Below are 23,488 nucleotides of genomic sequence, written 5' to 3'. Positions count from 1 at the left end.
ACTCCGGCGGCCGCGGCTGCAGACCCGGCGCTGGGGCAGAAATGGAGCCGGAGCCCCGGGCGGCGCGGGGTCGCCCCGGGAGCGGCACCATCCAGGGAGCGCTGCAGACCGGGGCGCGCCAGGCTTGCGCCCTGCGTCCCGGCTGGAACGCGGTGCCGGGTGCGGGTGAGCAGGGGCATCTCCTGGAGCGCTGGGCGCGGTGCGCAGGCCTGCGAGGGCTCGCCGCACTCCGCGCTCCAGCCCAGCCTCCCCGCTCCGCACAGAGACCGGGCCTTTGTGCTGGCGGAGCTCGCAGGGCTGGCTGCTTTTGTGTGGGCTTTTCTTTCTTCCCTCTCTTCCCTCTCAGTCTCACAGCGGGGATAGAGAAGTTTCCGAAGACTGCGATTTGCTCTTTCCAAAAGCATCGATCACAGTGTCCCCGATGCCATCAGTGCCCAGCAGCCAAGGAGCAACTGGGTGCTGCGGTGATCACCGAAACGTGTTTTGCTACTTTGTAGAAAACAAACAGTTGAGTCTTGAGTGCAGAGATGTCACTAAAACTCCCACTCAGACCCTAGCCGGTCCCCCGAGACACCGCCGGAGAATGCTCTTTGGAAAGAGGGCCTGCGAGTTAGATGCGGACGAAGTCAGGCTCTGCCTGAGACTCCAGTGTTGTTGGGAGCTGCTGCTGGAGGTGCCCAGATGTCGCATGTGCGTCCTGGTCACTGACAGACCTTAACCTGTGTAGATTCTGAACATGTAGAGCTCTGGCTAGCGAGGAAGCAGCGAAGGTCTCTTAAGAGTTTGGAGTTCTCAAAGATGAGAAATCTGTCTTCCCAAGCGGATCCCACGGACTCGCGAGGATCTTGGCACCTCATTCCAGGGCAGAGCTGATGTGGAGAGGAGAGAAGCACTGCTTTAAAGTGTCTGCCTCTTTCTTGGGACGTTTTAGTTTGAAACTTAAGGGGAAGGGGGAGTGGTTCATAGAACCATCCAGAGAGCTCTGAAGGATTTCATCTGTGGGGTGGGGAGCAGTATGTGTGGCCCCGATTTGCGTGCCTCCCCCTCCTCTTTGTGTGTTTCCCTCATCACCAGTGATGCTGTGGGGCTCCAGGGAGTCTTGTTTAAGCCAAGCGCCTGCAGAGCCACAGACCGACTGTTCACTTGCCTGCACAACCCCACCGTAGCATTTACTGAAACTCAAATCCGGGGTGAGGTTTCACGGGATCAGAATATTGCTATTTACTTTTACACACAGTAGAGATTTAAGAATAGCTTGCTTTACTATTATGAATAAGGTGGAGTTGTTACAGTTGTCATAATAATGAGCCAAGCACCTACGCAGCAGACTTGATATCGACTGTCTTTATTCACAAAACTCCCAAGACTCACGGAGTCTAATGTAGCTACAGCAACTGAGCTAATTAGGGAGACGGGGATTTGCCTTTGTTTTCATGGGCAGCTGCTGACCATAATATTCTGGCGTTTCCTGATAGACTTTTCAACATCCTAATTTGGTATTACAGAAATGGTTTGATGCTAAATATAAGCGTAGCATCAAAAGGAGGAAGATGGGCTTACCTGGTATGGAAAATTTCCACTCTTCAACTAAAGGTGTACTTCACTCTTTATTCAGCAGATGTTTGTCTGAAAAGTTGTGTATGGAACTGTATTTTTGTTCATTGAATTTTGTTTATTCTTACAATAGGGAAGCTGGCTGTTCCAAGGGAACCTGGGTTTAATCTCTGTAAAATGAAAACTCATTCCTTAATTAAGATGGGTGGTCAATCCTGTTTTTCCATATTGTGTTTACTTGGTGATTATAAGAAAAGTGTCTGAATCAAGTTTCAGCTTGAAATGTAGATATTGTTTATTCCTTGAAATGTCTACCTGGGGATTACCTTCTCCTTAAATGTCAGCTAGTACTTAGAGATCTTGTCAAGCAAATGAGGTTTGTGAACCACAAAGAACAGAAATGAAGTGTCAAATTAGGTCATTGAAAAGAACTGTATGATGGATGGACAAGAGTTTGGTGATCAAGATTGATTAGGAGAGGATTCTGCAAACACCAGATGATTCTCAGGCCACTTTGTCTACATGAGAAACTGAAAGAGGGGAAGCTCTATGGAAAGAGCTAGGGGGATAAAAGGCTGTTACAGATGTTTCAAATTGCTCACATTTCTGTAGTTTGAGGGGAATGCATGTCAACACCACACTAATAGGTCTTAAATTGCATGATACTTAAAACTTTTCCTTCAAACCATTTTCATGTCTGTTAGCATTTTTTTGGGGTCTCCCTTCTACCCTTTGAAGAAAACAGAATGAACATTATTATCTCCATTTTGCAATAAGGAAACTGAATTTTGGTGATTTTGCACAAAGTAGAGCTGGAACTTGAAGCCAGTTTTTAAATCTTCAAGTCTAGCTTCTTTTGCCAGGGATAGGATGATGTGCTAGGGGTGATAAGCAGAGACATCATCTTTTGTTTACATTGCTAAATTGTAGAGAAGAAAGCTTGTGGTCCCAAGATGCAGAACTTGGTTGTGGTCTGCAGGAATGGTAAAGCACTATGCTGGCAATTGCCAGAGTAACCACCTTGACCCAGCCTACTTACCCTCTTCCCTATCAGGACTGATGCCGTTTTCCTCCTGGGGGACCATGCTTATCTTTGTGGTTATTCTCCCACCTTTCTTGTGGTTGAACATGCTGCTGAAAAGCTCATCTGTCATTCCAGCTACTTCATTTATAGTGAAGGATGACTGGGGCCAGATGATCTTAAATCTAGTATATCAGGCCAGTGTCAGTTATCAGAAATGTGAATCAGAAATGCTGTGTGCCACAGTTGGGTTAATATGGTCAGAGTTTTGATAAACTCAGCTTCAGACAAATGAAATAGTATTGGCAATGAGGGCCTTCAGGATTAAAACAAGAAAAGATAAGACAAATTACTGAGGATCAGGAAAAACGCAAAAAGGAAAGATTACAAAGACAAACAAACCAGGGAAAGAGTTTCCTTTTCCCTTCATCAATCACATAATCACTGATTGGATTTTAAAAAGTGAGATGGTAATTGGGAAGCAGGTCGACCTGAAGCTCTGAAATTTGTCATTTGTTACTGTTGATCTACTTAAAAAAAGAGAGAGAAATAAACACCAAAAACTTAATATATAGCAGAAATGACAATACAGAATTTTTTACTATTATTAAAATGGCACATTGAGTAAGTAGCCAAAATTGGCTAGGTGATGAACAAAACATACATTGAGACGTGGATAGAACATGAAATGCCACTGAAAATCTTACCTTATAAAAAAAGGAGTCTTTGCATATTCTTTTTCACATTGTTAGGTGGTTATTTATATTCTCTTCATGCCAGCAAATATTTATTGAACACCTCCTCTGTGTGCCTCCCATTATTAGCAATGATATGGCAAACAAAGGAAATAAAAGATCAGTGTTTGTGTGCAAAGAACATAATATTATTTGAGGTGACCAGACTTACAGACATGATGATTTGTGCGGGAGAAATGGGAAGAACCGTGGGAAGAGAATGGGCTAGGCATTTTTGTGATAGAAGTTAATATTCAGGATGTGATCTGGGGGCCAGGATTTGGATACCTGGAGTAGGGAAGAAGGAGGGAGCCCTGACTAGTGCAGTGTCATGAGCAAAACTTAGGAACCTGAAATGAGTATGGCACAGAATAGGGCAATATACCCCCTGGAGATGGTGTCTGTTCTGGGCACTAGCACTGTGGGGTTACATTACAGATATGGAGCTTGGCAATTGTATGTTTGTGGACATTAAGTTATGTTTTGGGAAGGCAGAGAGCTGTACTGACAAAGGAAGGGAACTTGAAGTCTGACAGAATTCATGAGTTCGAAAACAGATGGGATCACATAGGCCAGTTAATTATCCTCTATAAGGCAGCAGTTTTAAAACCTATCTCATTAGGCTGTTGTTAGGATTAAATACGATAATTTACATCAGGCACTTATAACACTTGGCGCATAGTATCCCCAAATGGTAGCCATTTTTTTATTGAGTATTGTCATTTTTTATTCTTAAACATAAACCATCCGGATTGTGTAAAATGGATTGGAGAGGAGAGAGTCTGAAAAGAATCATCAATTAAGAGGCAATTAAAATCATAACAATCCAATGAGGTGACAAGAAGAGACAATTCTAAGTGATGTTATGAGGAAAGGATCCATAGAAGTTGTGAATCTAGAATGTGAAAGAGAGAAGAGTTCAAGATGACACCAAAGTGTAGATAAAGAAAGTGATGTGTTTCAGGTAGCATCCAAGTAACTTCCTGTAGACAATGAAAATCTGTTAGGCAGCTTTCTTCCTGAAAGCCCACACCAGCAATTTATGGTATTTGTGTTTCTACTGAGAAACTGATGATCAGGTAGATGGTCATCAGTGTTTTTTGGCATACTCTCCAGCCCTGCTGTGTCTTAAGTGCTCGTAGGGCAATGCTCACATCCCTTATATGTTGTACCTGGAACTCAATTTACTTTGAAAAAAGTAGCTTTGTTACTGCTGAGAATGTTTTAACATGCTGGTTCCCTTCTGTGTCTCCATTTGGGTAACACACCGAACAATAGCAGTATACACTTCAATTGGAAAAATAGTGACCAAGTGTTTAAAAAAAACAAAACACTGATGATTAAGTCTAGCAAGATAACGAAGGCTGTATGTTTTTATGTTGTCTTTCATTTGTCTTTGAAACTGGCCAAATATGCCTAGACTTGACAAAGAAAGAGATTCTGGACTGTATCTGTTTAAGATTGTCAAAGATAATGCTTGACAGAACAGCTTATCTGCCCACTGGTGGCAGAAATGCAGAAAATTGTTCCGAGGACTGCTGAGTCATGAGGATACCTTGATAGTGAATGATAGATAAAGTGCTACTGACTTGCTCTGAAAGGGATGCTTTTTAAGCTATTTGAAGCTGATATCCACTGTTAGTTAGTAATTTGGTTAGAATTTATTTATCTAAATTAATTTGCCCTGATGGACATAGTGAAGGGAAAACAGCCTCCAAACTCACAGTGTGAAGGAAAAGTTAGAGAAAAATGTTCTTTTGTTTGTTTGTTAAATAGTCTTATGATTGAATTAATTTAAGATAATTGAGATAGAGAATTGTAATAAGCAATGAAATCTCCTCGCTCTCTCCCTCCCCTGGTAAAGGGGGCTATGGACATCCATGTTTGTTCAGCCAATATTGACTAAGCATTTCTTCTGTGCCAGGCACTTGCCAGGGAGGGGATACAAAGTCGAGGAAAAAAGAAATGGCCTTCAAAATATGATTGCAGATGGTTATTTAGGTTTAGAAATATTGTCATTGAATTGACAATGGTCAGTCTTTTCTGATATATTCTCTAATGTCACAATTCCCAGTGGGGGACACCAAGCTCATAGAAACGGCTCTGTGAACCTGTGCTGTGCTTTGAAAGATGAAGAAAGACATGGAACTTGAAGGTCATCTAACAATTTATCTGAGTTTCAGATGCGTTCCCTGCTGCCCATTTCTACACGCTGTCTTTTCTGTTTCTTTAAAGTTCAGATGTCGTTTTGAATAGTGGAGAAATGGAGCATATGGTTGCAATACGCAGACATAGAATAGGCTAGCAGTTCATCCTAGCAGTTCCTCCCCACTTTTTCTGTCATAATTAGATTTAGAAAGCAGGTGGCCAACACTTAATTACAGAAAGAAAGTCTTTTAGAGCTGTGGCAGAATTCCCTTCACATAAAAATTCTAAAACTCAAGATCTAAATGAAAATAAAACCTTGAAGGAAAGTTCTGTTTTGGAAAGGCAATTGGGGTTATATTGAATCTATCATTTGCCCTCTTTCCCAAATCTGAGTTGATTATAAAATTCTCTTCTCGATCCACATGACTTCAGAATATATAAAAAATGTGAAGCATTTGTTCAGTCGTTTGGGTGCCTTGCCTGCTTGATGGCAAAATTATGGCAATATGAAAATATTTGTATTTTTATTTTATGTCCTGGAGATAAAATATAAAAATGGAATCATGGAGGTGGAAGGTATTTCAAAGATTATTTTAGCTCTTCATTTTGTCATAGGAGAAGCTGAGCAACCCATTTGCCCAGTACCTCATAGCAAGTTTTAACAGCAGTAAAGCTAGGATTCAGGAATCATTTTTCTGAATGCCAGTCCATGCATGTCCTTCTAAACTTTCCTGCCACTTATGATGGCTGTTTTTTTTTCCCCCCACGATTTTATCCAGAAATGTGGGATCATGTAGACTAAGCTGTTAAGCCACACCCTCCATCATCTGGGATGTTTAGTAAGATTTCACTGAATGGGAAAAATATTTGTTCAGGAAAGGGCAGCTCTCTGAACAAATCAGAAGTGAACCAGAGCTCTATAGCTTTTACGTATCTTCAACTACCTAGAGTTTCGTAGTTCAACTTGTCTACACAGGAATCCAAAGGTGTACAGTTGTCAACTGTGAGCACTCTTGCTTTATAGTTCTTATATATTATTGTTTTAAGGAAGGAAAATAGAGGTGGCAGGCCAAATACTGTTACCAGGTCTGTTACCTGGCTATGAGCTGGGATGCTTTATGGCTCATCTAGAGTATAGTGATAACTAAAGTCCAGAATGTTGACATGCCTCTACACATGCCGTCCCCGCTTTGTCAAATATCTTTCCCATATGCTCCCCTTTTAAACAATGCTAGCTACCTGTATGCAATTTACTATTTAAATAAAGTTGGTTCAAACCCTTATCCTACATATGGGGAAATTTAGTATCCCTCTCACTATCTCTGAGGATTCTTGGAGTGGGAGGCAGTGACTTATATTTCTCCTAGTCACCTCTGGCTTCGATTTTCTTCTGCTGCTCAATCTATGATCTTTGATATGCTGTTCCTTTTTTGCACATGGCACCATGGCACCTCATGACATCAGCCCATTCCTGTATTTTCCCAAAGTGCTGGGATTGAAGATTTCTGTGTAACAAATTTCCTTGAAACTTGGTGGCCATAAATGTTCATTATTTCATTCCATTTCTGTGCATTAGGAATTTGGAAGAAGGTTAGCTGGGTGGTGCTGGCTCAAGTTCTCTCAAGAAGCTGTGGTCAAGAGGTCAGCCAGGGCTGTAGTCATCTGAAGGCTTGACTGGGGCTGGAGGATCTGCTTCCAAGGTGATTCATTCATGTGGTGCTGCTGTTTTGGCAAGATGTTGCAGCTCCGAATCCATGGATTTCTTTTTCCTTGTGTAGAAAAATCCAGCCTTCTTTTTCTCTTTAGCCATCTAAGACTAAGGACTTGACTCAAAAGGATCTGTAAGACTAACTGGGATAACATGTGAAAGCTTTGCATGCCTTAAGGGGAGAAGGCCTTATGAAAATGTAAATTTTTATATTTTAAATGTGCACATCACATGTTTAAACCAGATAGTTTAATGATTAGACATGAAAGAAAGAAAAAGTATAACTTATATAAAGAAAAGTTTTTTTATTTTCGAATTTTCATTCTTAGGTTTAATTTTCTAGAAAACCTGCAGCATGTAGCATCTGAGAAATTTCTGAGGATGGGAACAGAAAGGGCCCTACTCAGCAAAATAAATAAAAACTAAAACCTGTAAGTCTGGGGTGAAATTTAGCCGTTTAGATATAGTTTTAGTTATAATGAGAGTGTGAGTAGTTTATTAAAAAAATACAACGAATCTTAATCTTACAATAATGTGTATGCCTCAATGATTGCTAATTTAAAATGTGTTTGTGTTCTCTTAAAAAGTTTTTTCTTTTAATAAATATGCTTATTACATTAACTTTTACCTTTTCTGATTCTTAAATTTTGAACATGAAGGTTTTGCCTACAATTGCTACAGTTGTTGCAGAGAAAGAAATTAATTTAAGTATTTTAAAGACAAAATTTAATTGAAATCATTTATATATTTTAAAAACTCTTGAACGTAGCTGGCATTCAGTACTTTATGATGACATTTAATAAGTGTTAAAACACTCTTAACAGGTTCTTTGTATGTAAGTAAATGTAAGATTTGCCTTCTGTATCCCTGACATGTTACCATTTCTGCAGTCATTTGACTAACATGATTAATAGAGGAATTTGGGGAGAATATTGCAAAGGTGATTTCAAGGGTAATTTATATCAAGTAGGTATTTAAAAAATAGGTAAAAAAAAGAAAGAAACAATGAACTTAGCACTTGAACTATGTGTACCTTTACTCTAGAGAGCGTCAAGTTAAATCCGCTGCAGAATTCAGCAGGGAAAAATGAACTGGGTTATCCATGTCTCAAAGGTACAAAGAAATAGAACAGTTCTTATGTACTATCTTTGAGCATGAAGTAAAGGAGATTATTTTACTTATGGTTTAATTTAAATGAGCTTATTTCCAAAATATATTTATATGATACTTTGATGCTTTATTTTTCTGTAGGACTCACTTACTGGAATTGTCAACGCTACCATTCTATGTACACATTTCTCTTCCACTATGAGAAGACAAATTGTATCGCACATTTGTCTGGCTTTCTATTGCCTTCTACTTCTCAACTTTGCCACACAATGTCCGGCTTTCCCCAAAATGGAAAGAAGGGAGATAGCACTTGTTCATGAAAAAAGAGAGCAGTCTGAGAGGATGGATACAGATGACCTAGAGAATAACTCCGTTACTTCAAAGTGCACTCCTCAGCCAGTGGTCTCTGAAGATCCCGTGAGAGTGTTAGTGGCACCATCAGCAACGTCATTAAATAAAGTATTCCCTTTTAACAAAGAAACCCATTCGATAGGAGCTGGGCTCGTGGAATCTCATAGCCCTGGCATTGACACTGCTACTGTACCAGTGGTCCCAGACGGGAAAGAAGTGTTTGGTTCCAGGCAGCCAGAGAGAATGTCTCCTGAAAGCCAGCTTTCCAAGGCCATGGTAACCCACCCTATCACTGCAACGGCTCTGAATATTGATGAGAAGAGGGAACCCATCAGTAGTGCCAAAATTCATACCATTGTAGAAAGGACCACAGAAGCAACACAAGGTTTTCTGAATTATGTAGATAGTCAGTTGCTTATAACCGAAAGTCAGGAAGGAGTTAGTCTGGGACATTCACCTTCATTCTACGTGAATACTAAAAAAATACTAACCACCAATCCAAGGACTGAGAAATTTGAAGCAGACATAGAACACAGGACAATTTCTTCTGCTGCTGAGCCTACAGCAGGCACTGCCCCTGGAAGCCTCATGCCTGAGATGAAGAAACATTCGCAGATGACAGCTGATGATACCCAGGTTACTGCCACCAAGAACATGCTTGCAACTTCCGAGTATGCCCTGAGTGTTGAGCCAGAAACTGATAGCCTGCTGAGAGCCCCAGAAGTCGCAGTGAGTGTCGTCGGCACAGCTGTCCCAGCTGCTGCTCTTGTAAGTGATGAGTGGGATGACACCAAATTAGAGCGTGTAAGCCAGATAAAGACCCTAAAGCTTGGAAACAATGCAGAGACTGGAATGGAGACGTCTCAGACAGCCCAAGTGACAGATAATGGTATGGAAGGTATGGAAGGGGGCGAACCTTTGACAGAGGCCGCACATATGGCTCTGGAGCTGAATGAAGGGCAAACACGCACGGGGACAGCCCTGCCAATAGCACGTGGGGATGAGAGATCATCAGCCATCACTGAGCAAAGTTCCTTTTCTCCCACAAGTCTGATAGAAGATATGAAAGTCTCTGTTGTAAACCTGTTCCAAAATACGGCAGACTTCATAGAATCCACCAAGGAAAACAATGCCATGTTTTTCTTAAAGCCCACTATTTCCATCTCACAAGATGAGTCTGAGGCTGATCAACTCCTGGGAAATACATTTAAAGGTAAAAGCAAGAAAGAAAAACAAGATGTGTTTAATTTGGAATGTTTTAACTTGGTTATACTGTGTGTGTTTTTTTAATTGAGATATAATTGATGCATAACATTGTATCAGTTTTAGGTCTTGTTTTATCTTTTAAAAGTGACAATTTAAAAATAAATTATCTAAGTTTTAATGAAAAGCAAAAGTAAACAAATAAAAACATATTTTATATAAAAATTACATCCAAATATAACTGCTGCATATAGACCAGTGGTATGCAACTGGAAGCAATTTGTCCCCACCGCCACCATTTGGCAATTTTTGGAGACATTTTCGGTTGTCATGGCAGAGGGGTGCTACTGGCTACTGGCATCCCGCGGGCAGAGGCCAAGGATGCTGTGAAACACCCTACAATGCACAGGACAGCCCCCCAACAACGAAGCTTTACCTGAGCCAAAATGTCAATAGTGCTGAGAAACTCTATATAGACTAATACTTTTCAAATATTTCATTATGAAAATGTATAAATATATAGGAAAATGTGAAAGAATTAGCTATTACTGTAGCTTTAAGTGGTATAATAAATAATATTAGATACTTATTTACACATTATTGTAAAAAAATACTCACACCTCTGATTTTCTTACTAAAAAGCTTTAGGTAAATATTTATCTGATAGTATGAACCACGCGAGTTCTTTGACTTTGTTTCCCCAAAAAGAAATTTACCTAGAAATGGGGGGCGGGGAACCAACACAGAGAAATCTCTTCTGCTAGCTTGATTCTGCACTTTCTACTTCCTCTTGGCCTTTACCTCTGTAAATGTTATGAGCTGACAAGACTTACATTTGTTGCTGATGGATAATGTTTTTCTTTAATTATGTGCAGTTGGTCAGATAACAGCACGGGGAAGGAAAGACTTAGTGTAACATGCATATGCTCATTCCAAATTGTTTTGGAATATGTACAGCTTCTTACTTCAGCCAAATAGACTAATTAATGGAAAATATCAAATTAAGAATATCTTTTATAAAGTGTTATCAAGATTGAATTAACACGATAGAAGATTGAATTTTACATGTCCAATTCATTTTTTAGAGACTGGAAGACCTAGTAATGTAAGTTTTCATAGAAGCTTCCAGAAAATGTTTTGTAAGTTGGTTTTGAAATTCCATTAAGAGAATGGGGTTCACAGGACCATGAAGGTATTAGATATGACGGATAAAAAATAACTTTAATTTTCCATAGCACTTTAAGATATTCCTAGAGCATTAAGTCAGGTAGTTCTAGATTATTCATTGCACAATAGAGTCCATGATTTTTATGTACTAGACTTGCATTAGCTTCTATTAATACTGCCTAAAAAGTAAAATGAATTTGGTAATTGTCTGATTGTTATTTTGATTATTGAATATGCACCTTACTTAGTCAAAATTGCCTCACTTAAGTACAGTCTTTAGAAAGGCAACTTCTTTTTATTTCCAGAACATAGCACAATATCTGGCAAATAGTAGGTGCTCAATAAATACCGATTCATGGATGAGTAAATGCAGATGGAGAATTATTCAGACTGCAATTATCCAATTTATCTGCATTTTCCAAATTAATCAAACAACTTCTCAATGTTCTTCATAGAGAGAGGAACAATCAATCCCTTGCACGTTAATTTTTTTTTTTATTGTCCCGTAGAGTTAAAAATAATGTGAAAAATTGAGATTATTGACAGCAGTATTTAGAGTTGGCTATTTTAGAATAGCCAAAAAGCTTTCCTATCCATTTTCTGGTGGTTATACATATTTTTCAGAAATAAACAACTCAAATGGTAATCATTTTAGGGCCCAGAGACTACTTAGGACATTATCTTCTTTGGGATATGTGATGATTTCTTGGTGTTTTGGGGTATTATGAACAGATGAGTATCCTGAGATTATAGTCAGTCCTCTGATTTAGTTTATTACTTAGCTGGTTCAGTTGAAGATCAGGTTTTAAAAGTAATCTATAATAATTGTTGCATTATTTTTTTCTCTACAGGAAGCAGAAAGACTGAGAGATGTGGAGAAATTTTGAAAGTTATTTTAAATATTCTCATTAATATTTCTATTCTTACTCTTCTTTCTGTAACAGTACATTCAAAGTACTATGCCATTTTGATATTTCTTGCTAGTTTATGAAGCTATGACCATAGACTGCATGTTTATTTTTACGTATTTGTTCTCAAAAGTGTTCATGCTTTCAAAAATGAGGGCAACATGGAGAATGTATACTGCTTAAAATGATAAAACTATACATTGTCATCTTTTTATGGCAAACATCATTGTCCTAAGTGCTGGAGATACAAAAGGGCAATGAATCATGGCTCTCAGGGGATTTACAATCTTGTTGGAGAAAGAAAAACTTAAACAATTATTATGTACAAAGAGCACATATGAAGGCTATGTAAAAACCTTACTCTAACTCACATTGTGCTATAACCAGGTATCTCAATCTAGCAAATGTAAAAATCTCTTCAATTTAAAAGAAAAAATAGTCCAAACTGAATGGGGACCAAAAAAAAAAAAGGAACTGCTTATATTGAAAAATGTACAAACACTATTTTAAAGCAAATAAATCATTTCCAAGGAAAAATATTTTTAAGTAATAGGAAGTATCAGGATGTCATTAATAACAACTTTGAGAAAATCTTTTCAGTTGCCCCTAGAATTGTATTTTTTCATTGTATAACTTACTGACTTGCTAATAGTATGCTATGTATCTGGGCTGGAATTTGTATTTAAAAAAGAGAGAGATAATAGAGTCTCCTACAAATTAAGTTTTAATAGTGGCTCAGGATTTGAAATTTCCAGCATAGTTTCTCCCTAAGAATGGGGCAAATATTGACCTTTATAAATAGTCTTTAATAATTTATTTGAGTGGATTATAATGTAAAGAAAGCGGACCTATGATAAATACGTCATCAATATCTCAAAACTTCTTTATCCATTCATGCGTTGACAGGCATAGTTAGCACAGTGGTTAAGAGCACTAATTATATAACCTGAGGAAGGTTCCTTAGCTTCTCTAAACCTAAGTTGTTTGTAAAACGAATAATAATAGCTGGTATTATTAGCTACTTACCAAGTACTAGGCAGGTACCAAGTGTTTCACATGTGTTATTTAATTTAATCTTTGTAACAACTCTGTGAGATAGATCTGTTATTTCCATTTTCTAGCTGAGGAAATTAAAGGCCCAGAGATGTTAAATAATTTGTTCAAGGTCACACAGCTAGTACTAGGTGGCTGAGTCAGAATTCAGACCCAGGTAAATTGACTTTAGAGCCTGCGTTCTTAACCACTATGATATATGTCTTCCATGGAACGATATTAGTACCTACCTTCCCTTAGTATATGTGGGAGGATAAGATAATGCCCACCATTTAACAGTTTAACAGCATTTAACAGTTTGTGTGTTTGTCATATAATAGAAACTCAGTAAACATTAGTTATTGGAATTATTCCTTTTGTTCAAAATGCTGACTTTCCTTTCCCTTTCAAAAATGTAAATGTGGAAATTAATATACATGGATGCTTCTGAGAATTTTACAGTGTAAACTTAGTTCTGTATAATTTATTTCTCAACCAACTGCTTATGTTGATATTCATAAAAGGGAGCTCAGCTGCTGGTTTTCTTATTTTGTTTAAGATTTTGTTTTATGTTTTCTACATTAACTTCTTTATCTCTGTCTTGGATTGATTCACTACTCCTGAGAGCAGAAACATGGAGAACATTTATTTACTGGTGTTTTGTTTCTGAGCGATCCCTTTGCCTTCCCATTCTCTGAAATAGCTATCTGAGTTTTCTTTTCCATTTATTAATTACATAGTGACTTTTTTAGGTTTAGAGATTTGAACTATTTTAAAATGTTGTTTTCCCCTCTTTTAAGACATCATCACTCAAGAGATGACAACAGCCGTTCAGGAAGCAGAAGCCACTTTGTCATTGGTGACACAAGAGCAGCCGGTTTCTACCCTCGAAGTTACCAGAGAAAATGGTGAGACTGAGGAAGGAGAAGAGCCCCCCTCTGCCACATCTGTTGGTCCCGGGGTTACTCAGCTGTTGAGAAGATGGGAGCCTCTGGCCACGACAGTTTCAACGACAGCTGTGCCTCTGTCTTTCGACGTTACTCCCACAATGGAAGGTCTGTAAGTGAGTGAATTGGACTCAGTGTTCTGGGGGTGCATTTTTTCTGGGAGTTGATAAGCAATAGAATGAGTGAGGCAGATGGCCCTGTCACCAGGGTACAACACAACTCAGCCGGAGAGTAAACAGGAAAGGTAGGTGAACTCTTGTTTGGACAGATGCCATCTAAAAGAACGAGGGGTTTGTTCCAAAGAAAAATCTCCAGGTGGCTCATATCTCACCTCCTCAGAACTCTCCCGTAGTCCAACAGCTCTGGCTGCTGGGAGTTCAGGGGGTGAGGTGAGAACACCAAGGACCTGGGCTTGAATCCCTGCTTTGGCCTTCACGAGTGTCGTGGCCTCAAGCAAGTTTCTTAATGTCTCCCACCCTTAGTTCGTTTATCTCTGAATAATGCCTACCTATCATATATAGTTTAATTTAATGCTTTGAAGTAACATATCCAAAGCGCTTTCTACATGGGAGGCCCTCAAATGCTCTGATATCTTAAGGACAGTGAAGTTTTCAAATCTGAATGATCATCAGAATCACCTGGGAATTAAAAGCGTTATTATTATTTATTATTTTGGACCTCATGTGTCTACCTCATCATTGGTCTAAGTAAAGCACAGTGTTATTTATTACTTGAGTTATTTTGAACAATGTAATAAGTACCTTCTAATCCGGCCCCCCATCCGAAAACCTAGGCCTTGTCAATACCTGTGTGTAACCCATGACCCTTCCCATCTCAACCCCGTCAGGCCGTGCATCATTTCCTCGACTTCCTTTTCTTTCAGTTTTTTCTTTCTTTCTTTTAGTTTTATTGAATCTATATTTACTCTTAAAATTATACATTTAAAATTTTTGGTTGTTTTCAATTTTATAAAAACAGTATTGTCCTGTAGAGAGCCTTTTTGGGACTAACTTTTTAAACTTAATATTCTATGGCTACAATTTACTTACTGTAGCTCTTTTGTTTTGACTGCTTACAATATTCCATTATGAAACTCTATCATGGTTTATTCATCCAGTGTTCATCCTGTCTCTCCTAGCGATTTGCATTTGGGTCATTTCCAGGTTTGGCTACTGTGAACATTGCTGCCATGAGTATTCTTTTTCATATTCTCCACTGTACGTGCATGTAGAGGAGTTTCTCTTGGGTATATACCTAGGAACTGAATTGCTGGGCCATACTGTGTATGAATGTTCAACTTCAGGAGCATTGCCCAACCATTTTCCAAAGTGGGTGCACCAATTTATACTCCTGACAATAATGTATATGAGACTCTGTGGATCCATATTCTGGGAACCCTTAAAAATATTTTCCCAGGCTTCACCACCAAGGAGGTTCTGATTTACTAAATTTGGATATGTGGAAAACATGATACTGACATTAAAAAAAAAATTACCACAGGGATCATGGAGAAGGAGGGGATGTCGGTCCGTGCAAGATCAGTGCTGCTGAGGAGAGTTGCATCAATAGCAGCACCATGGCTCAACAGGAGAACTTTGAAGGCTATGTGGGATTTGCAAATCTCCCAAATCAAGTGTATAGAAAATCAGTGAAGAGAGGGTTTATATTCATACTTTGGTTGTGGGTGAATCTGGGCTTGGAAAGTCAACGTTAATCAACTCATTATTCCTCACAGATTTGTATTTTCCAGAGAATCCATGTCCTTTTCATAGAATAAAAAAGACTGTCCAGGTCGTGCAATCCAAAGAGTTAATCAGAGAAGGTGGTGTTCGGTTGCTGCTCACTGTAGTTGATACCCCAGGATTTGGAGACGCAGTGAATAATAATAATTGCTGGCAGCTTGTTGTTGACTACATTGATAGTAAATGTGAGGACTACCTAAATGCAGAATCTCGAGTGAAGAGATGCCACTTGCCTGATAACAGGGTGCAGTGTTGTTTACACTTCATTGCTCCTTCAGAGCATGGACTGAAACCACTGGATATTGAGTTAATGAAGTGTTTGCATGAAAAAGTGAACATCATCCCACTTATTGCCAAAACAGACACACTCGCACCAGAGGAGTGCCAACAGTTTAAAAAACAGATAACGAAAGAAATCCAAGCACATAAAATATATGAATTTCTAGAGACAGATGAAGAGGAAGAAAATAAGCTTGTTAGAAAGATAAAGAATCGTTTACTTCTTGCTGTGGTAGGTTGTCAGACTGTCATTGAAGTTCATGGCAAAAGGGTCAGAGGAAGGCAGTATCCTTGGGGTGTTGCTGAGGTTGAAAATGCTGAACATTGTGATTTCACAATTCTAACAAACACGTTGATGAGAAGACACACGCAGAACTTGAAAGACGTCACTAATAATGTCCACAGTGGGAACTATTGGAGCAGAAAACTGGCTGCTGTGACTTATGATGGAGTTGATAATCACAAGAACAAAGGGCAGCTTATTAAGAGCCCTCTGGCACAAATGGAAGAAGAAAGAAGGGAACATGTAGCTAAGATGAAGAAGATGGAGATGGAAATGGAGCAGATATCTGCAAGGAAGGGCAAAGAAAAAGTAAAAAAACTAAAGGACTCTGAAGCTGAGTTCCAACAGCGCCAGGAGCAAATGAAAAAGAATTTGGAAGTGCAGCACAAAGAGAGGGAAAACGTCGTCAGTTTGAAGATGAGATAGTAAACTGGGAAGCCCAAAGACATATTTTAGAACAGAACTCTTCAGGAACCTTGGAAAAGAACAAGAAGAAAGGGAAGATCTTTTAAACCCTCTGTTGATCGCTATTTACATGTTAGTTGCCAATATACCAGCTTGGACATCTATGTTGGATCTGTTTGACCAATTTGCACCAGTTTTATTCTTAATGATGGATTTAACAGCATGACAAAAATTATTGTTATTATTTTGTTCTTGGTGGAAATTAAGATGCCTTGAATTGTCTAGGCTGTTGTGTACTTAAAAACTAACAGCACTAAGTACCTTTCCTACTTTTTTAAAAAAATTAAAAAAAACAGATGACTGGTTTAATGCAAGAAAACATTTTACTGTTATACAATCATGTTCTGGTGGTTTGATTGTTTACAGGATGTTCCAAAAAAAGGACTCAGAAAGGTTTTTATTGACGACTAATTGCCATAATGTGATGCAAACTATGCTTCTTTATGATAATTATAATACAAAGGTTCCATTCAATGCAGCTTATCCAATAATGTCATTTAGTCTCACATGGTTGACCAAATTTTTTGACACTTCCATTGTTTAAAAATATGCATGGAAAAAAAACCCTACATGCTTATAATGCACCTACAGCTTTTTTGTAACAGCCTTTTTCTGGTTTGTTTGTTTGGGATTCTTTGTTATTCTTATTTAGTGCCCTCTTTAGCCAGAATCTCATTACTGCTTCATTTTTGTAATAACATTAAATTCAGGTATTTTCCATGTATTGGCCCTACTAAAATAGAACACAGCATCTTTCATATGGTAGGAACCAACAAGGAAACTTTCCTTTAATTCCCTTTTTACACTTTATGGTAAGTAGCAGGGGGGAAATGCATTTATAGATCTTTTTTAGGAAAAATTCTGAAGCTAATGACCAACCTATTTCTACCTATGTGCAGTCTCTTTATTTTACTAGAAATGGGAACCATGGGCTCTTGAAAAGAAAAAAAAATCAGCATTCTGCTTTTAGCTGTATTGATATACGGCATTTCTATACTTTTTTGTTTGTATTGTAAAAAATTCACATAATAAACAATGTTGTGATTTAAAAAAAATTACTGCAAGAGATTCTGATGATTGATCAGGCTTGGAAAATACTACTGTTCTAGAATTTTTAGATTTGGGAATACCTGGGGCTTAATTTGGCTGCTTTCAAGTGAGCATATTCCAGACACACATCTGCACTCTTACTCTTTGACTTGATTTTTAAAAATAGTCTTTGGCATGCAGTTTAGTATATTTTTGTTAAATTTTCTCTCTTTGGTAATAAATGATATAAAATCCTGAAAAATCCAAAATATCATCAATAGAATAAATGGGAGATTAAAATTTAAAAACACAGTGCTGATTTAAGACAATATATTTTCCTGAAAGATAAAGTGCTTACCTTGGGTAGCTAGTCCCGGACTGATGCCATATAAGTGCCAAACTTACTGTATATAACACATTGGTTTCAGTATCATTTCTTGCTTAAGAAGTAAAAGCACGTGTACATTTCCCATAATGGTCGTCTTTGGGTCAAGTCCTGTCTCTTGTGTTTGGCAGACCCAATGGACGCAGTCACAGGGACAAGTGAGGCGTTGTTCACACCAGTTTTGGGCTCTCCTGTGACACCCCCTGGAATAATGGAAGAGGTCTCCAGCATTTCCCCAGCACTTCCTGATTCTGAGGCATCCTCGGAGAGAAGAACTGTTGTTCCGTCCATTAGCCGTGTGAATACAGCTGCCTCATATGGCCTGGACCAACTTGAATCTGAAGGTACCCATGCTTTGAAGGGAATCTTTCCTAGGACTGATTGAGTGAGTCACTGAGCATAAATGTTGTTTTTAATAAAAGGTTAAGGAGGAGTGGATACAATCTGCAGTGTAAATCAAGAGTCAGTGAACTGCAGCCCTGCCAGATATGGCCTGCCATCTGTTTCTGTATGGCCTATAAGCTAAGAATGGTCTTTGCATTTTTAAATGATTGGAAAAAAACCCCAAAAGAATAATAATATTTTGTGTCATGGAAAAGTTATATGAAATTCAACTTTCAGTGTTCCTAAATAAAGTTGTATTGGAACACAGCCACACTTTTTCATTTATGTAGTGTCTGTGGCTACGTTCATGCCAGAGCAACAGAGTTCAGTCGTTGTGACAGACACTAAATGCTCAAAGCCTAAAATATGTACAATATGGCCTTTTGCTGAGAAAGCTTGCTGACCCCCGGTCTAGATCAGTTGTTCTCAACTACACTTGAACATTAGAATCATCTCGGGAAGATTTTACGAAACCCTAATGCTTGAATCCTTCTCCTAGCAATTCCAATACAATTGGCCTGGGATGGGATCTGGCATCAACCTTTTCTTAAAAGAGTTCAAAATGCAGACTGGGTTGAGAATACTGGTTTAAATGGACAACTTGAGTTTCCTCACCAGATTTTCTTGGATGAAAGTTTTAATGTGGATTATATTTTCATTATACTGCTCTGGTTGTTCAAGTTGGATTATTCTCCCTTATTACCATCGCTGGGTTAGAATGTTTCACTATTGGGAGATAGGTTTCCTTACCTGTTAAGACAGAAATTCATGCCAAATTATACTTTCCAAGACATTGGCTTTGAACACGAAAAGAATGTTTGGAGCACAACTGCCCAAACAGGAAGACTGGAAATATGATGAAAGGTCATTTAATTAATCAGCATTTTGGCAGGTGAACAGCTCCTTACTAGAGGTGCAACATGTCCAGAGATGTGTAGTGCTGAGTTTCTTAAACTAATCTGGAAAACATGTAAGCTCGTGAGCACTAAATGAGCCATTGGTTTGATACAGTAAAGACATAGAATGTGATGTTATTTTATATTTTGTCTACAGTAGGGAGTGTGCAGCCAGGTTTGCAGCAGACTCTAGTGCAGGCTTGCAGGGTAACGCTAGTTGTCTGATAGAGAAGCATGACATTTAAGAGTAGTGTGGAGAATTCCATAATAGAATGCAGGTTTAAGGAAGGGCTCAAAGTGAAGTCAGAGGCTAACAACTCTCGTATTCCATGTGAAGATAAAAATCATATGACTTTGAGTTTAGTCTCATTAGCTGTCTGCTCTTCTTGATGCCATCTGGAAAAAGCTGGTTTCCCCCAAATTAATCTGAATTAGAGATGACAGCTTTACCAAGTAGGGCTCAATTAAATCAGAGAAAAAAATTATACTTGTGAATAATCCATACTTGTGACACTACACTAATATTCTAAATTTGGTAGATGATGGCATTTCATATTGAAATATGTCAGAATTTTCTTAACTTGCCTAACGTGTTCTGGAGTTTTAGTTTTTTCTACACAGTTCAATTTTAGCTGCTTTTTGAGAATGTATTTTGTCAGTTTTTTTTTTATCTAAATTATGATCCTTGTCAAGGTTTAGGAAAGGCATGTTTTGGTTTGATAATATTCTTTTGGCTACGTTTTGGGGCTTAAGACAAGATTTTGAAGGAGCACACCTTTTCTCCTAAGTAGCAGGGAGTACAGTTTATGTTTAATTAGTATATATCAATAATTTCACATTGTTAAACTCTTCATATGTTATTTCCATATCTTGCTTCTCACATCTCCAGTGAGTGGGGTATTTTTCTCAATAGGAAATAGGCAACAGATCTGCCCTTATGAGACACCAGACGCCATTATGGAAATTTCTGAATGTTATCTTTTAAGAGATAATTAACGACCCAAATGAGCCTAAAAATTGTATCTGCTTGGCACCCTGGCTTGTCTCCTCCTTTACATCCTACAACATAATGACTAAAGGAGTCTATCAGTTTCCTAAGGCTGCCATACCACAAACTGGATAGCTTAAAACAACAGATGTTTATTTTCTTGCAGTTTTGGAGCTTATGACTCTGAAATCAAGGGGTAGGCAAGCCCATGCTCCCTCCAAAACCTCCAGGGGAGTAATGTCCCTTGCTTCTTCCAGCTTCTCGTGGCCTCAGGCATTCCTTGGCTTGTGGCAGCATCACTAGTCTCTGCCTCCGTCTTCACACGGCCATCTTCCCTCTCTGTCTCTGTGCCCAAATTTCCCTTGTTTTATGACACCAGCCTTTGGGATAATATTCACCCCCATAACTTTATGTTAACCTTTTTACATCTGCCAATACTCTATTTCTAAATAAGGTTACATTCACAAGTACCGTGGGTTGGGGTTTGGACATATTATTTTTGGGGGCGAGGGGGACACAATTCAACACATAACAGAGGTCTGCTTCTGAGGAGTTTTCCAGCTGGCTCTGAAGGCAGATGTGCTCTGTCTATGAAACACCCACTTGAGAGATGTGCATTGCTAGATGGGGAGAGATTTGGGTGTGTTCTACACTTAGTCACTGAAGAAAGCCTGCTTCTATAAGTGCATAGTGGCCCCTACTAGGGCTGTATTCAGCATCTTTGAAATATAAACATGACAAAAGTGTCCTAATTTTTTATTAAAAATAGAATAATGGCAAATTACAAATATATAACTACATAAACTAATTTTTGGACATGCTCTCTGTAGAGGTTGATATCCTTTTTTTGCTGAATATTAATGTCTTTCTCTGCTCCAAAATGATAACATAGAATTTCTGATTACTTAATGAAAACTTACTTGGAATTTTTTTCATTAGGGTTAATTGATATAAGTATAAAAATATTTTAGTACTTATATCAACTGGACTAGGACTTTCAATATTTCTTACTTAAAGAAGTTCTGCTTTCTGCGTGTTAGAAATCCAACTGAGGATATTTACTCTAAATAAATCAAACTTATTTGAGCCTTTCCTGTATTCCCACAGAAGATGGAAATTCATCTGTGCTGTAACATTGTTAACAGTAATTCTGTAGGGTAGAAGGTTATTACTTTGACAATACAATATTCAGGGGAAAATTTTTTGTGGGTCTTTTTGTACCAGGTTTCTACGAACATGTGTGAGACAAGAGTACAAAAGCAGAGATTTCTCAGATTTTGTGATTAAGGTTTTCGTAATGCTTCCTTACACCCCCAGCACTTCCTCCCTTAATGTTTGGAAGTCAGTATCTGGGCCTTCCAGCTAGTGGGACATGGGAAAGCACTTGGTGGTCACCAACAGACTTGGGAACACTCTGAGTTTGCTTGGACTCTCCCAAGATGACTGGGTCAGCTTGTAGCTCTTCTGTAATAGAAGAAATACCAGTGTCCCTAGTTTAAAGAAGGTGAATTCTTGATCTGACTGGTCCTATTTAATATCTTCCTGAGTCCTGGTGCTGGTACAATTCCTATTTCCTCATCTGTTTCAAAAGGCCCATTTATTACAGGCTTTATGGAACAAGCTCAGTAGTTGACTTGCTGGACCTTTTAAAAACATATAATGTATGTTATATGTAAACATAGAACATATAAAGGTTTTAATATAGAAAGGTATTTTAAATTCTTAGCCAACAGAAAAGTCATGTTTAACTTTTTTAATATTTTGGTTTTTAAAAATACAAGACCAAATATATCATTTACCTTTAATTTTATTTTTTTTTCTTTTCTGACAGTGTTTTTCCAAGACCATTTTGGCTATCCTTGTATTTAAGTCTTTAATAATTGCATTTTTGACACCCCAGCCAGGCAGCACACATAGGGCAGAAAGCTGTCATTATTCTGTCATTTGTTTTTTCAACTCTTTTGTGACATCCGTTTTTTTTTGCTTTTGTGTGTGTGCATGTGTGTGTGTATGCATGCATGCATGCATGCATGTGTATATTTAATTTCATGGATGTTTTCTACAGTCCTCCAAGAGCATTTCCAATACATATATGCAACTCCTCTTAATTTCCTTTGCTGAAGAGATATTAAGTTGGTGCAAAATTAATTGCAGTTTAAAAGGTTAAAAACATTAATAATTGCAAAAACTGCAATTACTTTTGCACCAACCTAATAGTAGTATTAGCTTTCCTATCTTATCTGGAATTCTCAATTCTGTCTCTGTCCTAGAGATTCTCTCTACTGATAACATAGGGATTTCAGGAGAAATTCTTATTTGTAAAGTATGCCTTCATTCAGATGACTGAATGATATTTTTGGCAGTGCGGTGGCCTCATAGTTGGTACTGAAGTCAAGATGCTTTGTCTGTTTGTTTTATTGGTCAATTAGAAATGAATTGGAAAATGCATTCTTTAAATGGCATCATGGAGAAGTGTTTTTCTTTAATAGCTCCTCTGAGGATACTTAAGAGCTCATGTAATTTTTATAAGAGAAATGTTTGCTCTTCACCTGCACTTTAATTCACAAAATCAATTTTGTTTGATCTTCCCAGTACGTACTCATTTTCAGAGAGTATTTTAAAACATTATTTTCTCAATTCTCATGTAACTTTTCAATTCAGAAGGCACCTAGAAAGGATGAATGAAAAGGAACATTCAAAAATCTCATGTCGAGCCCCTATTTATGAAACCAAGTTTGTGTGATTTACCTCTGGATGCTGCTATCTATGTAGAATATAATATTAAAGATCAAGCAGAGTGTGGTAAACTTATCGCTGTGACTTGTGACGCTGTAGTATGAGCTTAAGGATGTTTACTCTAATTTTGTTAAGAATGGGCACAAATTTTGGCCTTTGGTCTTGGAAATACTTTGGATTTAATTTTGTCTCAATAGCAGAGCTACCAAAATGATATGCAAAGTGGGGAGATGCGGGAAAGAGTATTCAATGGGATATGCCCATTGTTTAATTTTAGTGATTCAGTACTGGATCCATCCCTCACCCCATTCTGGCAAAAACAATGAGAATTTAATAAAAAGAATACTTGTACCTTTATAATTCTTTTAACATTAACACATGAAACATCTAATAGTCTTACCAAATGTGTTAGTTTTCA

At 38.2% G+C, this 23,488-nt stretch overlaps 2 protein-coding genes across 4 annotated transcripts in view; both read left to right on the top strand.

Annotated features, from left to right (window-relative positions):
- ARMH4 (armadillo like helical domain containing 4) overlaps window positions 1–23,488 on the top strand; it is a 138,357-nt gene that overhangs the window by 32,851 nt on the left and 82,018 nt on the right. For 2 of the 3 annotated variants that reach the window (XM_081047409.1, XM_081047411.1), the window contains 3 exons: window positions 8,417–9,839; window positions 13,737–13,991; window positions 18,198–18,410. In XM_081047409.1, the coding sequence (XP_080903535.1) occupies window positions 8,417–9,839; window positions 13,737–13,991; window positions 18,198–18,410 (1,891 nt within the window). Of the gene's footprint in view, window positions 1–7,033; window positions 7,158–8,416; window positions 9,840–13,736; window positions 13,992–18,197; window positions 18,411–23,488 lie in introns of all 3 variants that reach the window. The other variant, XM_081047410.1, reaches the window with a different exon arrangement.
- On the top strand, window positions 15,404–16,699 carry LOC308497137 (septin-7-like; the record flags this gene model as incomplete). Its single annotated transcript, XM_081047412.1, is given in 4 exon segments — window positions 15,404–15,422; window positions 15,425–15,556; window positions 15,559–16,581; window positions 16,584–16,699. Coding segments are annotated over 4 exon segments (1,290 nt in total).

The sequence above is a fragment of the Rhinolophus hipposideros genome (genome assembly GCF_964194185.1).
Source record: "Rhinolophus hipposideros genome assembly, chromosome: 5".
Lineage (NCBI taxonomy): Eukaryota > Metazoa > Chordata > Mammalia > Chiroptera > Rhinolophidae > Rhinolophus > Rhinolophus hipposideros.
Note: the sequence above shows the minus strand (reverse complement) of the source record. Positions and strands in the feature narration are given on the sequence as shown.